Here is an 18,076-nt window from a genome sequence, read left to right as displayed (position 1 = left end):
GGTTTGGACTTACGATAAAGACACTTTACCTAGAGAACTGCCAAGCGGGTGGTTGTATCCTGGGATGAGAAAAACCATCCCAAGAGATATGGTGGGTGGTGGCAGTTAGGCCCAGCAGGGCCAGACTTTTGAACATTGGATTTGTTGTTTAAAGATGGACTTTTGAAGCTAGACTTCAGAAACTGAGTTGCTAGCTCAGTAGGGAAGGCATCTGCCTCCCATCCAGGTGGAGGAGGTTCAAACCCCACCTGAGGACTTTGTAAAGAAAAGTAACTTTAACAACTATTTGAGTTCCTGAGTGACCAGGGCAGCTCATTCAGGGATTGGACCCTGGAACGGACCCACCGGTGAAAGTATCACAATCTCCCTGCACCAGCTGGTTAATAGCCACTCTTCTGCCAGGTACCCTGCCATTTCCTATTTGCAGCCCTGCCCTGTTTAGGATGGTGCAGATGGGTGAGGCTGGAGTCCTGGCACTCCCATTCCACAGGACTCTGCCTCCATTGATCCTTCTTTTCTCTGTAGCGAGATCTTTTCTTTTTCTGCTTTCCTTTGTCTTTCCCAGGGGCTAATCTGCTGCCTGGTTTGTTTTTGTCTACCGGAAGCTGTTTCATGAGCAGTACATACAACCTTCATAGTCTGGTACAAAATATATATTGTTTATTTCCATGCAGTTAAAAATCATGTTGAATTAGCATCATTACAAAATAACAATCATTTAATAACTTGAAATTTATGAATCACAATATCAATACATACAGCACAAACTCATTCAATCATTACTGAGGAATTTCTCTGAACATGCAAACATACTAACAATCACAGCATGCATAATTATTTGGATTCAGGAACAAGTATGCTTTGGCTTTCAAGTCCCGTTTAGAAACTCATTACAATTTGGTATGAATAAAACATTCTATTACTAAAGGAAAAAAATACCTCTCTCTTATCACACATCATTTTTCAGTGTATTGCTTTTCACACTGCAATAATTGATTTACAGATAAAATTCGTATTTTCTACAGTCAACTTTCCAAAATGATTTACAACTGAATGTTTGTAATCGGTGGAAGGAGAAGGAGCCTTCCAATTTGGCCTACCACATGCTCCAACTTCGGGCAGAAAACGAGGGTCGACAATGGGAAGGGTGAAGGACCCAATACTTCCATTAATGAAGATCACGGGTGTGCCTCGTTAACTGAAAGTGAGTGTGTCATGCTCTGGGATGCCATACTTCTCCTTGTGCTCCTCAAACAATTTTCTCAGTTCTTCCAGATATGTGTGGTGTAGCTGTTCAATCTCTTCCACTGTGGGATTCAGATTCTGAACTACAACAATGGGTTTTCCCACTGTAATAAAATCAATTTAAAAAAAAAGGTTTTAATTGTCGAAATGGAAATCTGTTCATTGATTCTATTTACTGCCTGGCAGTTCCAGTGAGGAAGCTCTTCTCCGATGCCGTAACTCTTCATTCACAAGCCATTGATTTTCCCCCTACACTGGGCATCACACTGTGTGTCCCTGACTGAGAGGCACAGACCACAGTCTCCTCCAGAGCCAGTAAACATGCGCTCTGTACCAGCCAGAACAAAATACAAATGCCAGGTCTCTCCTCCTCCCCTGGGGTTGCAGCCTGAGCCAGCCCAAGAATCGGGAGAAAGGTCTGGAATCAAAGCTTGGTCTCCCATGCAGCAGTGCACAGTGCTGTGGCTGGGCAATCAGGCCAGCCAACAATCTTTTCATTAAAAGGAACAGTTTCTTGCAGGCCGATGCAATAAAACTTGCGGGAGAGCCTCTCCTGGGTGTGCGATTTTGTATTTAAATTAGGGCCCACACTAATAAGGAGGCCCTAGGGACACTAGCGCATCCCTAGTGCCTCCTTATTACCAGAAGCGGGTCCGACAAATGACGCTTAATTTTACCAGCGTCTGTTTTATTCTGTGCTTGCCTTTCCAAGCCATCTTGATGAGGTGACCCCAGTGCAACCTCCGTCATGGAGCAGTGAGACGTTCATTACTTGCCGACACTGCTTCTTTGTTACTCTGCTGCTTAGAGCATATATTTAACTAAGGATCAGCCAGCAGAAGCAATTTGTATGACTAAAGTGCAATACATCCCCTAGGACATGTGATTGGATGTGTAGATACTTACCAACAGTGTGAATAGGTTTTCTATAGGGCATCAGGCCAAAGCTGTACTGAAATATTCCCCTAGCATGGAACAGTGGCAAGGCAAATCCCATTATCTTCTGCAGCCGCTCCTGGACAGTTCTGAGCAAAGATCCTTTGGGGTTTGCAACTTGCTGAAACAGTTCATTTTCCCCAAAAGAAAACACTGGAACCAGATGAGCCCTGAAAATACAAATAAACTAGTGACATACTGACACTACTTGAGCTGGGATTATCAACAACTTTACATTTAGGAGTAGCACATTTCATCCTAGCCACCTCTCAGGCAAACAACTTGCTAGCTTTTCCAATGCAAGCAAACTGCCTGACAGCTTCTGGAAGTCAGAGGAGGCTAAAATTATACTGCTAGTATCACTTCAAAAGGCAGGTATTCGCACATTTCAGTTCAGTGCCAACACTGCAACTCAGCGGTGAACTGCAGCCAAGCTAAATGTCGTATGTACGGAATGTACCCAGGTAGAATGTCCAGCATCTACATCAGTGGAATTCCTTGTCGTTAGCCTTCTACTGGAAGATCCTCTTCACTCTCTGAATGTCAAGATTTAGATTCTAACGCAAAAGGTCAAAGGAGAAGGAATATATAATCAATAGAAATACAATAAAACTTTTCTGTCATTGTATGGTACCAAAACTGAGATTAAATGAGATATTCAAAGGGACCTCATAACAATGCTTTTAGCTCAGCGGTATCATTAATGTCCCAGTTCTAATCATAGGTCCTTGATGATGTCAGAGTCTCTAAATAATGCAAATAAAATGAAATTAGATACCAATGTAAATTAAACTTAGCTCAGCTTAGAACAAACATCTTCAAAATTGCTCCCTGACATGGTCCATGTTTCAGAAACCCGTTTTCCTGCTTCAGGGGGATCTGCTCCAAGTGTGGCATCTATTGTAAAACTCAGCTCTGTGTCGCCATCTTTCCTAAAACCTGGACCCAATCAGAAGTGCAAACGTTACTCTTCAGATTCAGCTGAGGAACAAACACAGTTTTATTGCTCCCACACTGTGTCCATGCTTATTAAAAAATAAAAATATAATTAAAAAAAATACTTTTACATTAAATCAATGAATACCGATCTAGCTTCAAATTTAGACCAGTTGACTGAATTCTACTTAAAGTGTGATTCCAAAACTGTTCCCAGTGATTGAGCCGAACCTCACGGTCACCCCCACTTGTTGATTCAAAAATCTGCACAATAATTAACTAGCAGAGGTCTGTAAAAGCATGTGTCTTTTCTACATAGTGTTCAACCATGGGTGCATTCAATCGTGTTTGTACAAGATATAATGCATCCCACATACATGGGAGCACATGGCCATATAATTATATATACCACCCATTTGGATGAACTAACTGTATAAAGGCTGAACTTTAGGGGTGTGCATTCATTTGCAACGTATTGGCAATCCGCAACGTATAGGGCCATATTCGTTGTATTCATTGCATTGCGAAACGTATCGCGATTTCCCACGAATACAACGAATCTTCACCAAATTATTCGGCCGTCTAAAGGAGCAAATTTAAACAAAACCCCCACCCTCCAGACCCCCCCCAAGACTTGCCAAAAGTCCCTGGTGGTCCAGCGGGGGTCCAGGAGCGATCTCCTGCACTCACGCCATCGGCTGCCGGTATTCAAAATGGCGCCGATAGCCTTTGCCCTTACTATGTCACAGGGGCTACCGGTGCCATTGGTCGGCCCCTGTCACATGGTAGGAGCAATGGACGGACGGCGCCATCTTGTCCTCCTACCATGTGACAGGGGCCGACCAATGGCACCGGTAGCCCCTGTGACATAGTAAGGGCAAAGGCTATCGGCACCATTTTGAATACCAGCAGCTGACGGTGTGAGTGCAATAGATGGCTCCCGGACCCCCGCTGGACCACCAGGGAGTTTTGGCAAGTCTTGGGGGGGTCAGGAGGGTGGAGGGTTGTAGTTAATTAAATGTTAGCAGAGAAACGAATAAGAATGGAACGCATGAACGGATCGGGGGCCCCCCTTGCCGAATGCAATGTATCTGCCCCCGACGAATACGAATACCGAATGTAACGTATGCGGTCCTTCTGCACATTTGATGTTTGTTGATATTCGGAAAATGCCACTCTATACTCAGACCTTGACTGAGACAATGTGAACAGGCACCATACTCATTATGCCCCTTTTAATGAAAGCTGTGAACTAAAGTCTACAGATGGCACTATATTGAAGACACATTCCTTAACATTTTTCCATTAGTGAAGGCAAAGCATGGTACTTCTTGAAACACACTGCACAATGTGCCAATTTTTTTTTAATTATCGATCGGTTTTGGATTCACTATGGGTGATCGATAATTTAAAAAAAAAACAAAAAACAAAAACCAACAAAAAACAGAGGCACATTGTGCAGTGTGTTTCAAGAAGTACCATGCTTTGCCTTCCCTCAAGGAAAAACCATTAAAGAATGTGTCTTCCATACAGTGCCACCTGTAGACATTAATTCACAGCATCTATTAAAGGAGCATCATGAGTGTGGTGCCTGTTCGCATTGTTCTCAGACCTTGATTGAGAAAGATGTATTTATTTAAAATGTTTGTATCCTGGTAAATCTAAAATTCATAGCGGCTTACATAAAAACATTCATAATGAAATATCATAAAACTGGAATAAAACAAGACAGAAAACAAAAAAGGAACATTAAAGCATAGCAAATAAGTGTGCAAAAGAGCATAAAACAAATCTCATTGCCTACTAAAAAGAATACTACTAAATCATTGACTACCTAGCAAGCCAAAGCTGTTACCTTCGGGAGAAAATCTTGAGTTAAATTACTGCTAAAATTCCTTAAAGGAAAAAAAGAAGCCTTCAGCTGTTTTCTAAAGGTTTTCATACAGCATGTGGTTCTGGCAATTTGTTCCATAAAGCAGGAGACATGGTAATAACCATTTACTCAGAAGTCTCGTGCAACCTTATGAGTGTAGGATTAGGAACTTCAAGAAAGCTCTTCTCAGCAGAACATAAAGCTCTCAAAGGCTGATAGATCTTCAAGAGAGAGCTAATACAGAAAGGAATCTCATTGCTCAGAGATTAATCAACATTACAATTTTAAACTGAATTCTCCATGCTACTGAAAGCCAATGAAATGCATAAAGCATTGGAGAGATATGGTCATACCACGACGTGCCTATCAGAATTCCAGCTGAAAACCTCTGTACTACTTTCCATGCTTTAATTGTATAATGAGGTAAACCTAGATAAATGGAGTTACAATAAGAGGCCCAATAGAACAGGACCTTGAAGTATTGATCGAAAATCTGATGTCTCAAGATAGAGTTTGATCTTTCTCAAAATACAAAGCTTAAAAAAGGCCTTTTTAACAATTCGTTTGACATGAGATTTGAAGGAGAGTTCAGAGTCTAATCATTCCTAAATTTTTAATTTTGTCAGTGGGTATACAGATACCATCAAACTGAACAACTGCCGGAAAAGGTGATGACAGGCGATGATTGGTTCCAGGTTTTACAAAAGATGGAAACACAGGGCTGAGTTTTACAATAGATGCCACACTTGGAGCAGTTCCCCTGAAGCAGGAAAATGTGTTTCTGAAACACAGACCATGTTGAGGAGCAGTTATGAAGATGTTTGCTCTAAGCTGAACTCTATCTAATTTACATTGGCATTTAATTTCAATATTTTGGCATTAAAACAAAAAATGAAAAAATATTAGAGAGAGTGACAACATCAAAGACCTGTGATTGGAACTGGGACATTTAACAATAGTGCTGAACAAAGAGTACATAGTCCATTGGTGAGGTCCCTTTGAATATAATAGGTTATTTTCAGTTTGGTACCATATGACAACAGGGAAGAGTTTTATTAGATTTCTATTGATTAAAGTTTAGACTCTAACAGCAATGAACTTCTATAAGCATGGAGATCAATATTAAGCATCACTTAGCTGGATAAACATTATCTGGCTAAAGTTTAGATAGCTGTGTATATTCAGCAATGTGTCTGCATGCTGAGTATCCTAGTTAAATTAGCTGGATATGTTTATCTGGCTAACTTTCTCATCTGAACAGTGGCTGAATATCTACCTCACAGTATCTATATTCCTAAACTGAAACCATTTGCACCAAAAAGGTCTTCTCCCTGAAAATCTTTTCCTCCACCTTCTGCATAGTTCAAGCTTCTCTTACTCATCTTCTGTGATGGGTAGTGGGGGTGTGACCCTTTGAAGTGTGAAGTTGACATGGTCTCTTGGGCAAATCCATGATGCCTATGGCCAGCTGCTGGTGAATGTGCCCTGTAGCAGGACAGTCTGCAGCTTCACCTAAATCAGCTGCCTTCCCCGCAGTCTGAGCCCTTGGGATCTGGTGGACAGCAGGACTTAGGCAGGTCCCTAGTTTGGTAAAGAGAGCCAGAGTTCAAAGGCACACTGGGGTCAGGGCAGGAAGCAGACTAGTGGAGTCCGAGAGAGGCCAAGTTTGAGGCTGGTGGCTAGCAAGAGTGGTCAAGTCTAGACAAGAGGTCAGGTCCTGGTGGCAGGCAATCATTGCCAGCTCCACGCAAGAGGTCAGATACAGGTGGCAGGTAAACGTGGTCAGGTCCAGGTGGCAGGCAAAATTGGCTAAGTCCAAGCAAGTGGTCAAGATCCAGAAAGTCAGGCCAAGGGAGGATGAAGACACACAGATGACACTAGACAAGACAGACAGGACAAGGCAAGGCTGGGCAAAGAGAGCTGGATGAGACAAGATAGCACAGGAAGGAAGGAATCAGCAACACTGGAATGCTGTGGCAACACTCACTGCTACCAGGCAGGAGACCCTTTGATGAGTCAAGGAAGTGCTGTGGGACTCTGGCTTAAATAGCCTGGCAGGGCTGACATTATCAGAGAGCACCTGGGGCAAATTCTCACCGCAAGGCCTTCAAAGGAGGGATGTGCATGCGTAGCTAATGAAACGGATGGCATGCAGCGATGGCAGCATTCTGGGCTGGGGTTGGCAGTGGCACTTGTCTGGTGGCATCCCACCAAATTGGACGGCAGCCTCCAGGTCATATCGGGAAGCTGAGCAGATAAGCAATGCTGGTCATGGACAAGTCTTGTGCCCAGCAGCTGTAACATCTTCAAATATTAGCTGCAGCCCCCCCAAAGAACTACAAACCTAAAATTTAGTTAGTACAAACGCCTTTCCCCCTCAATCATTGCTCCTCTGCGCTTATACTACTTTGTATATAATCTATGTGCTTATCACTTTTTCCTCAAACCCCTGTACATATCTTTTCCTTATGTATCCTTTTTCACCCTCCCCCCGCCCCCTCCTTTGTCTCGTCTACCCATATCCCTCCCTCCCCTATTTATTTATCTTGTTTATTGCTATGTTACTGAGTTTGTTACAAACTGTTCCTTGTAAAGGCTTTGCCTATATATCCTTGGTTGTAAGTTATCTGTAAACCGGCACGATGTGCAAACGGCTGCCGGTATATAAAATAAAATAAATAAATAAATAAACAGCTCTGCAGCTCCTCATTGCCTATCTTCTCTCTCCTTGCATCTTTTCTTGTGAATTCTGTTCATCGGGCAAGTCCCTCTTCTTATCTGTGCCCTTCTCCTCCACTGCAAACTCCCGACTCCGTGCTTTCCACCTTGCTGCGCCTGAAATAGACTTCCTGAGTCGGTGCATCATGCTCCCTCTCTGGCCATAGACAAATCCAGTCTAAAAACTCATATTTTATCATGAAGTGGGGGTAGTGAGCTCTTGGGCTGCTTTTAAGTTTATAAAGCCAATCTTGTGTGAGCACAAGACAGGTCTTAACAGGCAGCAGCTGATATGCCACAAGACCAGATCTTCTTGACCAGTCACCTCCCCCTTGGGTAGAGCCTGTAGGTATGCTCTTGCTTGTCATGTATGTTTGTCTCGACTAGATTGCAAGCTCCATGGAGCAGGGACTATCTCTTATGTGTATCTGTACAGTGCTGCATCTCTCTAGCAGTACTTTACAAATTATAAAAAGTAGTAGTAGTAGTATAGTAATAATAGTGTAAGCTTCTCTTTCAGCCAGCTTTCATAACCATTTGGTTTGTTTCAACTGCCCAGAACAGAGGCCATCAGAGAGGAGGCATTCAGATTCCACTATAGCTCAGCAAATGTTGGCTCTCCCTGGAGGAATGATGACGGACAATAGGGTCACTCTTTGCTGGGAGAACAGATGGAGATGGCATTTCTAGAGAAAATTAGTGAAGGAGATTTGCTCAGCAAACTCCACCAGGGCAATGCTCTAGAGAAGCACTTAACTTGACACTTCCTGCTGAAATTAAAGTTCCTGCATTTTGATAGTAGCAGGAACTGAGCTCAGTGCTTTTCTCTGTGATGGCATCAGATCATTCTCCTATCTGATGCCCCAGAATCATCTGCTGGTTAGCTCTGAGGAATGTGACTACATGTCCTGGACTGAGCAGGATAGAAAACATTTTAAATAAAATAAATGTGAAGGTCTAAGGATAAAAACATTAGTTTTGGGGTTTTTTTTTATACCTATGACTATATCTTTTAGGGCAGTGATGGCAAACCTATGACACACGACTCAAAGGTGGACACACCACGACGTTTTGGGTGACACGCCAACATCCACCAACACCCAACAATTACAGCACTTCTCTATTGTGAGTTACTGATTTTTCAGATTTTATACTTCAGGATAATTGCTGTTTTCATTCTTTTTGATTAATGTGCTGTATGAAACTGTTTTTGAATGAATTTGTAAAGAATGTTCTGTTTTATTCGAGGGGTGGGGGTGACACACCAGCAGAGTCAATTTCCGAATTTTTGACACACCGAGCCTAAAAGGTTCGCCATCACTGTTCTGGGGCCTGTTTTACAGAGTGGTGTTTGCACTGATGGTGCCTTTTTCAAAGCGCTCTCCAGATTACCAGGAAAATGAGGCAGGCTGACTTACCCCAGAAGAGATGCTCATTTCTGAACAAATCCTGAAAAAAACTTTCATGGTAAGGAAGTTCTACTTTGACCCAGATTGTTCCAGTACAGCAGTCAGTATATTTTTGGGCCTCATGTGCAGTTTCATAAAAAGCCCAAGAGGAATACTTGCAAATATATTGGACACATGGCAACAGACAAAAAAAGGGATGAATCAGTTCATAAGCAGTAACGCCAATCGCCAAGGAACCCTGGACAATTGGCGCTACTGTTCCCAAGTTCCAAACTGATGCTAAGTCAACGCCCCCAAGGAAACTTTTACAGAAAGTAAAGCCCTGAAATGCTTTCTATCATATCAGCTAATAAATGGACGGGTAAACCTACCCGTGTTTCAAAGCCACTTTGATGAACCCTTTTCTTTTCAGGATGCTCAGGGTTAAATTTCCAGGATGTGCCTCCAAGGACTCCTCTGCACCTCCAATGACAATGATGGCAGCACTTCCCCCTCCTCTGTGACTCAGCACGTGCGATACGCTTTTCTTCGAAGCCGACACCAGTCCTTCAGGGGTCAAAAAGAAGCGCCAATCATGTTAGAGGTAGGCACGCACCGCACCAAAGCAAAATACTGTACCTTTATTCACTTCAGTGGTAAATGAGTCAAATCACAGTTATGCAACATTAACCATTATACCATATGAAACATAGAAACGTGACGGCAGAAAAAGACCGGATGGCCCATTCAGTCTGCCTATCCGCCCAATTAATTTAGCATCACTTCCTTAGAGATACCCTGTATTTATTCCATGCTTTCTTGAATTCAGATACTGTTTTTGTCTCCACCACCTCCACTGGAAAGCTTCTCCATGCATCTACCGCCCTCTCTATAAAGAAATATTTCCTAAAATTACTCCTTTCACCCACATCTCCTGACCCCTCATTCTAGAGTCTCCTTTCCTTTGAAAAAGGCTCACCTCCTGTGCATGGAAAACTTTGAGATTTTTGAATGTCTCTATCATATCTCCCATATCACATCTTTCCTCTAGGGTATAAATGTTTAGATCTTTATGTCTATCCCCATATGTTTTAAAACAAAGACCACACTGACCATTTTTAGTAGCCACCCTTTGGACCGACTCCATCCTGTTTATATCCTTTTGAAGGTTCAGTCTCCAGAATTGTACACAGTATTCCAAGACCTATACAGGGTCAATATCACTTCCCTTTTTCTGCTGACCATTCCTCTTCCTACACTGCCAAGAATTTTTCTGGCTTTTACCATATTTTATCCACCTGTTTGACTACCTTAAGATTGTGCCCAAAAGATGTGATGCTCAGCACCAGCCTTGCACGCAATGCCATTTTGGCAAGGTATGGCAAGTAAAATCAAAGTGTAAGCTCTCTGGGGATGGCAACTACAGCTAGCTGAACAAAGCATAAACTTTGTAGAGCAGATACCTACAGCTGAACATTACGCACTGGCACTGTGGTACAATGGCCTTGCATTGCTACATTTGCAGGGTGTCCCTAATGAACACGCATGAGCTTTATTTGCATGCACTGCTTCCTGTGAATGCAAATATTTATCATGCATACTCATTTGGGATATTCTGAAAACCTGCCTGGCTGGGGAGGAGCCCATAGGATCAGTTTGAGCACCCCCTGCCTTAATGCATCTCATAGGGGGCCATATGTTTTACTGCATCCCAATACTTAAAATTGAAATGTGGATACCAAATCAACTAAGCAAAAATTATGACTCAGTCCTTATGTTTCTAAGTTATCTAATGATGGCAGAATGGCTTTTTTTCCCCCACTGTGAAAATAATTTTGCTATTTCAATGACAACACTTTCTCAGAGGAAATTTGTTTACAAAGTTGGGTTAATTGAAACAGAACTGGGGATCAAAGACCAAAAATGTATTTATGTTTCTCTCTCTCAGTGCTTTTGTTTATTGAAATCGTTTGGTTTCATAGTGCTTTTAGGTTGGCACCAAAAGCTTCGTAATCTTGAGTTTCAGATTTCTACATTCAATTCTCATCTCCACCATTCTCATGATAAAGCGACTGTGCTGAAACATTCCAGTAATGATGATAGGTGCTGCTATATCTATATTTATTACTTTCTGATCTTGCCCAGCCCTACAGTGGCTCAATATAGCCATAAAGTTCTGTGGTTTTTGCATAATTCTTAAGATCCGATAGAGGCTGGCAGAGAAGGTCAAGAACAGCAATAAAAGGATAAAATATTGAACACACAGGATGCTCAGAGACCTAGGAACCATCTTAGCAGAACCACACGCTTAACAAATGAACTAAACAATCATTGATCCCCCTTACCTTACCTACACACATAATGTACTCCCTGAAGAAAGGACATCTGAACCATATTGGCAGTATGTGAAGGTACGGAGTGAGGCCAGGGAACAGCTCCGAAAAACCAGTATAGTTTGTGCAAAAGTTTCCAAAGGCACCAGCCACAAGGACACCATGAGGGTGAAAGCCAAAGAGGTAGTTGTGTTTCGGATCCAGGCTGGTTGTTTTAATAAGCTGAAAAGCACACAAAAGTAGGGTGACATCGGATCACTTTTCATCAGCTATGAACCATAAATTAAAAGGCAAGCAGCAGACTGGCTCGGAAGGTCCCAGATTCCATTCCCAAGTGGGTCTTCCACTTCCACTGCAGATAATGTGGAGACAGTGTTCGCAGCCCCCCTGCCCCTCCCCCCCCACCCCCACGGGGAGAGTATCATGGTCATCACTCAGGGGTGACACCTAGTGGCCTATGATTATATAGGGTTCCAGAAGAAGCACTGAGATGTGGCTCCCAGCCCAAGACTATGGTTGGAAGGACTGGACTAGATATGTTGGATAGGGAGGGGGAATGAAATTGGGGACATGAAGGCTCACAATGCTAGGAACCTAGCCTTAGTTCTTATAGAGGTAGAAGCTCAGAGAAGCAGGAAGAGACCTCTGTACCTAAAAAGAGAAGGCAAGCAGCTTAAGATTGTTTAAATGTCTAAGATGTATAGGAAACTTCATTTTCAGTTTTTATATATCCAGATATACACAAAAGAACAGTAAATACAATTCTTTAATTCTTTACAATGATCTCTCAGTTTGAATCAAAATGTATTTCAGTCTATATTGTTACCATTCTTATCAATTTGTACAAAACTTTTCTCTCTAAACATATGTATACACTCTTAAAATCATTTAAGCCTTTTCAAACACTATAGTCTCTTGAAAAGTCTAAAGCCTAATATGGAGAATGCTCCCAGTTTTGGAAATCACATCAATGAAGCACGATGCAGTTCTAAACATCACATCAACCAAACAGGATATGGTTCCTCTGTGGTAAATCACAGGTTGCTGAAGGAAAATTATAACGCCATCCCAAAGGAATGTGTCTTTTAAATGTCTTCAAACATAAACATTGAGCATTATGGAAAACTGCATCTTATTTACTTCCTCTTCCAGATTTCTTGTATTGTACTCCACCTGATTTTACTATTTTCCATTCACAAATTCTATTTTCAATTTCAAAATTTACTTCCACTGAGCCGTTCACATATTTAAGTCAGATTTCTCCCTCTTCCAAGTAAATAAGATGCAATTTTCCATAATGCTCAGTGTTTTATATATTTGAAGATATTCCTCTTGAAGAAAACATAAAAAACGGAAGATGTCAAATATAACTAAAAAACTTAATGCAATTCATACAAATGATAAATATAATACATATCAATAGTCATCAAAATACATGCAAATTTCCAAGCTCAAGAAATTTTATCAAAAAATCATATCAAATCAAAACATTATACTGATACTACAAACAGGAAAGAAAAACAAAAGACAATACAGAAGGGCCAACAAAAACAACCACAAACCAGATGCACAAAACAACAAATACAATTTAAAAAGACTCATATGCTGTCCCTCATTTGTAGAGGGTTCCCTTTTGTATCAAACCAATCATAAAATTAAGAGGGTGAAGGCACTAAATATCCATCTCCAAATTGGTAGCGACTGATGTAATCAAACATATTGCACTATCAGCTCCTTCAGGGAGTTCACTGCTGTTATTAACAGAAGAATTTTTTACCCGATTCACAGGTCTGATACAGAAGGAACCTCCTACAAACAAGAGGCAGTTTATGGGACTTTTAAAATTTGTATTTGTTGTTTTGTGCGCTGTTTTTTATTTAAACATGTCTTCTATACCACTTTAGACCAAAGTGTATTACAATAAAACATTTGACAAGATAGTCTTTTGCCTTCTTTACTGTTTTTAGTATCAATATGTTTTAATGTTTTTGATAAGATGTTTTGATAAAATTTCTTGAGTTTAGATAGTTGTGTATATTTTGATAATATTGTTATGTATTACATTTATAATTTGTAACAACTGTATTCAATCTTTAGTTATATTTGACATCTTTCTTTTTTTTTTCTGTTACTATTATTAGATGGTCTTTTTTAGGCTAGAAGAAATCATATTTCTTTAAGTTTTCCTTGAATTCTGTTGGATATGTACAGAAATGTCTCAACCTTAAAAAATTAACTAATAGGCAGGATATATAAATGTTTTTAATTTAGTTGGATGAAAACTATCATAACTCAAATTATTATTCTTATTAGTAAGTTTACCAAAGACAGAAGCAACAATATGGTCTTATTTAATAATATTATTGTCCAAACAAGAAATATGATTGAAATCATGTTGTAAAGTAAGGCGAGAAAACATCTTGAGTATTAAGGCACCGATGAAGCTCATTCTGAAGTAACCTTTCACATGATGAACATACAAGACAAAAGGCCTCATTTTCTAAAGTATCGCAGGCCTGCGATACTTTAGGGAATGAGGGGCGGGGGGCGAGCCTGCGCTAGCCGGCAGCGATCGCACCGCGCGATCGCTGCCGGTTTCGCACCCAATAGCGCCACCATAGAAGGTGTAGCTATTGGGCGCGAACTCGGACGCGAAAAGGGCCTTACCTTTTCGTCGTCCGCAGCGTCTTTGCGGAGTTGGCCCCGGTGACGCCCCGACTCCTCCTCTTCCGGGGCCAACTCCACCCCCATTTTGGTATCGCACGCGATAAGGGACTTTTCGCGTGCGAAATGTCCCTTATTGCGTGCGATCCCTCTGGAAAATGAGGCCCAAAGAGTGACGTTTGGTGCTATACTCGCCTTCATGGCTTCAGAAGTGAAGTTTTTTCTTTAGACACATGGCATGGCCCTGGGAGGGACTAGAGCACAAGACATTGCCAATCCTTGTTTCCTGTGTAGAAGTGAATGGATGTCATTTGTTTTGCTGAAGATGATACATAGATAATGTTTTATCTGTGGCTTAATCGCAATTTTTCTTGGTATACTTTACAGCATGATTTCAATCATATTTCTTTTTTGCACACTAATATTATTAAACAAAAAAAAAGTATTACTTCTATTTTTCACAAACCTACAGATAATACTCTATTAGAGTGCCTGTCAGTTTTTAAAATTGTACAGATTCAGTGAAATTCAAGGAACAAGCTAAAAAGATGGGATGTTGTTTTCTTCAATAGGAATATTTCTATAAATGTATTAAATATCTGATACTGAAACATTGGCTGACTTTATCCTCTCTCCACCCGTTCTCTGAGAATCCTATTTTTGCAGTAAAATTAGGACGCAACTTGAAAACACATTTATCAGATACAATTCTACAATCTCCTCCAGGGGAACTGGATTTCTGTCAGTATTCTTTTATGGGATGTTTGGTCTGCCCTAACATAATATCAATTGTTTTGTCCATGCACATTTGTCTGTCCATATAATTTACCGAGATGGTACACTTGTAGCACAGCATGTATTATATACGAGATTGTGTATCCTTGTAATTATATATATATATATATATTGAGCAGACAAAACATGAAGTTAGAACTGGAATTATTGAACACAAAATCTGTGAACGTATAGAAAAGGTCAATGCTCCATTAGTGGCTCATTGGAAGGCTCAGTCCCATACTATTGAGGAATAAAATATTTTGTGGTTAAACATTTGATAGAGAAAGGGACACATCCCGTAAGTTGCGACAATGTGAACAGAGATTTATTTTCTCTTGGAAGACATTGGTGCCTAATGATCTCAATAATGAGTAGAGTGGTGTGCATTTTAGTAATACATTTGTTATGTTTCACTTCCATGGGTATTGGAGTTCGGATATTTTGGGGGACTCTTGTAGTTGAATACAACAGGATACCTTGTGTTTAAATACTGAGCTTTTTTGAGAGACGTATGACTGTTTATGTTTAATGACTGTTGTGCTGTGGATAGAAGGGAGCACTAGGGAGCGCTCCCCAGCGCAGGACAAGATGTGTGCCCCTGTGGCGAGATGGTCCAAGTCCGGGAACTGGAGAACCAGGGGCCTCTTACCGAACCTGCATGTCCAGGTGAGACCATCAATGCAATGATGGTCTCTGAACAGTCCTCCAACCGTTCCAAGCCCTTTTGGACTGCCGCTGGATAACGGTAAAGGCGGCAGGCCAAATAGAGAACAAGGGCGGACGGAGACATCTGGCACAGGACAAGACTCAGATGTAGGAAGACAAAGACTCGGGCGTTGAGGTAGACGAAGACTCGGGCATTGAGGTAGCCTTGGAAGGAATGCTGTGACGCCACGCGCCCTACACACCCCTGCCGGGATGGTCACGGATCACATTGGAGGCGAAGCAGCAAGCTGATATCGGCTCAATTACATTATGTGGCATTGAAACTGCAACGGCTGTGTCGCTCTTCATGGTAGAGAGTTTGCAAGCATTGGGACTTATGTTTAGAATTAATATTTATTGGAAGTGAATTAACATGTATTAGAAGTGGTTTTATGGATGGGAGTGAGCACTATCATGTGTAGATATGGCTGAGTGGGGGTATATGAAGGTCAAATGTGGAATGTTATTTTTAATATGATAGTTCATAAGCAATGCATGTGGATTTAAAAATATCATGTTTGTTATATATATATATATTGTATTAAAAATTGTGAGAACAGTGTAATTAAAACTGATGTTCATAAACTGAAGTGCAATACATCTGTATTAATGATATTTAAGTGTTTGGTAGGTCATTTTTGAACTGTTTGAATTTTGAATTAATTGGCATCTCTCATGTGCTGCTTTGGCATTATACTCTCAATATACAAACTCCCAACCTAGTGAATATTCTCAGTATCTCAAATGTTATTGCCGTAATCACCGTTATTCATAACTCAGAAAAATACATTTTTGTAGGAAAGAGTGATGGTTTCATAAAGTGCTCAGCGGACACTCTCCATGGTGCCACATGAAATCCGTTTTTTAATCATTAACTCACCACCTCCATCCTATACTGCATTATAAAACCCTTTTTTTTGTTATTGTGAAACATAGAAACATAGAAATGACAGCAGAAGACCAAAAGGCCCATCCAGTCTGCCCAGCAAGCTTTCACAGTTATTTTTCTCATACTTATCTATTACTCTGACCGCTGAGGTCAGGGCCCTTATTGGTAACTTTTTGGTTCTAATTTCCTTCCACCCCCACCAATTGATGTAGAGAGCAGTGCTGGAGCTGCATCAAAGTGAAGCATCAAGCCTAATCGGTTAGGGGTAGTAACCCAAGCTACTCCCACGCCTATTTGTTTACCCAGCCTGTGCAATTTAGTCCTTGTGTTGCAACTTATGACAATAAAATTTGGTATTTAATCCAATGTGTGTTTTTTATATAATTTTTATACTTTTAATTTGTGCTCACAATAGCCTCTATATTTCTACTTCATGCACACCGCCCGCATTTCTATACTTGGCTTGCGATGCTGTCCATTCTTATTTTCACCTCCGTTGTTTCTAATTGCGAAATGTCAACTTGTACAAGTTTTGGCAAACAGCCTTCTTCAGGAATTATTTTCGCAAACAGCATCCGGAATTAGATGATTTAACTCAATCTTAAATTATACTTATAGCTCAGCAGTCCAAACTCATGCAGTGTGTGGAACATCCTCGGCGTGTGTTTGAAATTTGACTTAATGAATCTGGAAGGGAGTTCCATAAAAGGGGGCCAGCAGCTGAGACTGCATTTCTTTGTTGGGTCTAATCTTGCCACTTTAACTGTAAGAACATCTAATAAACATTTGTCTTGTGAGTGGAGCTGCCACACTGGCTGGTAAAGTCTAAGGTATCCTTTGAAAGTCAATCCCCTGAAGCAGAGATGCTCTTAAAACAAGGTGCTGTGTCAGGCTATGGATCAAGTTAAGGGAAATAGCGGAATTATTTTGATCATCTTTAAATGCAAAAAAATGGCATAAAAATGTCTGTTGCAAACCTATGGATATAGCAGTATAGCAGGATGCATAAAATAGCCTTAGGTACTATTTAACCCTTTATGCAGTTAATTATGAAGATCCTTCATTATTTTCAACTCAGTCATTCAGGAAAAAGATGTTTTAGAAAATAGAGTGATGTTAATTTTTACAAACCAGGAAAGTCAGGATTCCAACCCCGCTGTCAGACCTTGTGACCTTGGGCAAGTCACGTCATCCTCCATTGCCTCAGGTTCAGACTTAGGGCCTCATTTGCTAAGGAGTGAGCTTTAAAAGTGCTGCTCATATACACGAATATCTGGGCTGTGCGTGAGCAATGTGTATTTTAAAAGCTGCAAATTCCTCGTCTATATACATGGGAGCAAATTACAAAAAAGGGAATGTCAGGGGCTTTCTAGGGTGGGCCCAACAGTTATGCATGTAAATCTATATTTTAAGTCCAGCGGCTGCCGCACGCGGCAGCTTGTTAGCCACGTATATTTGCTGCTGCTCCTGATGAGGTGTAAGTGCAGAAATCACTTTTTAGGCTGAACACGACAGGTTGAGGGATCCGGGTCAACTGGAGGAGTGCAGGATGAAGAACCAGAGAGGTCTGGGTGACCTCAAGATAGACTGGGCAAACTGCTAAAACTGGGAA

The 18,076-nt window shown here is 41.0% G+C and overlaps 1 protein-coding gene across 1 annotated transcript in view; it reads right to left on the bottom strand.

Annotated features, from left to right (window-relative positions):
• Positions 1-638: 638 nt before the first annotated feature.
• The window catches only part of MOGAT1 (monoacylglycerol O-acyltransferase 1), a 41,767-nt gene continuing 24,329 nt past the window's right edge, over positions 639-18,076 (bottom strand). Inside the window, exons 4-7 of the mRNA XM_029616217.1 lie at positions 11,447-11,651; positions 9,489-9,663; positions 2,152-2,351; positions 639-1,349 (exon numbers count right to left, since the gene is read on the bottom strand). Coding sequence (XP_029472077.1) covers positions 1,195-1,349; positions 2,152-2,351; positions 9,489-9,663; positions 11,447-11,651 — 735 coding nt within the window. The 3' untranslated portion in view covers positions 639-1,194. The remainder of the gene's footprint in view (positions 1,350-2,151; positions 2,352-9,488; positions 9,664-11,446; positions 11,652-18,076) is intronic.

This window comes from Rhinatrema bivittatum, chromosome 9 (genome assembly GCF_901001135.1).
Source record: "Rhinatrema bivittatum chromosome 9, aRhiBiv1.1, whole genome shotgun sequence".
NCBI classification, from domain to species: Eukaryota; Metazoa; Chordata; class Amphibia; order Gymnophiona; family Rhinatrematidae; genus Rhinatrema; species Rhinatrema bivittatum.
The sequence above is the reverse complement of the archived record's forward strand: the minus strand, read 5'-3'. Positions and strand labels throughout refer to the sequence as shown.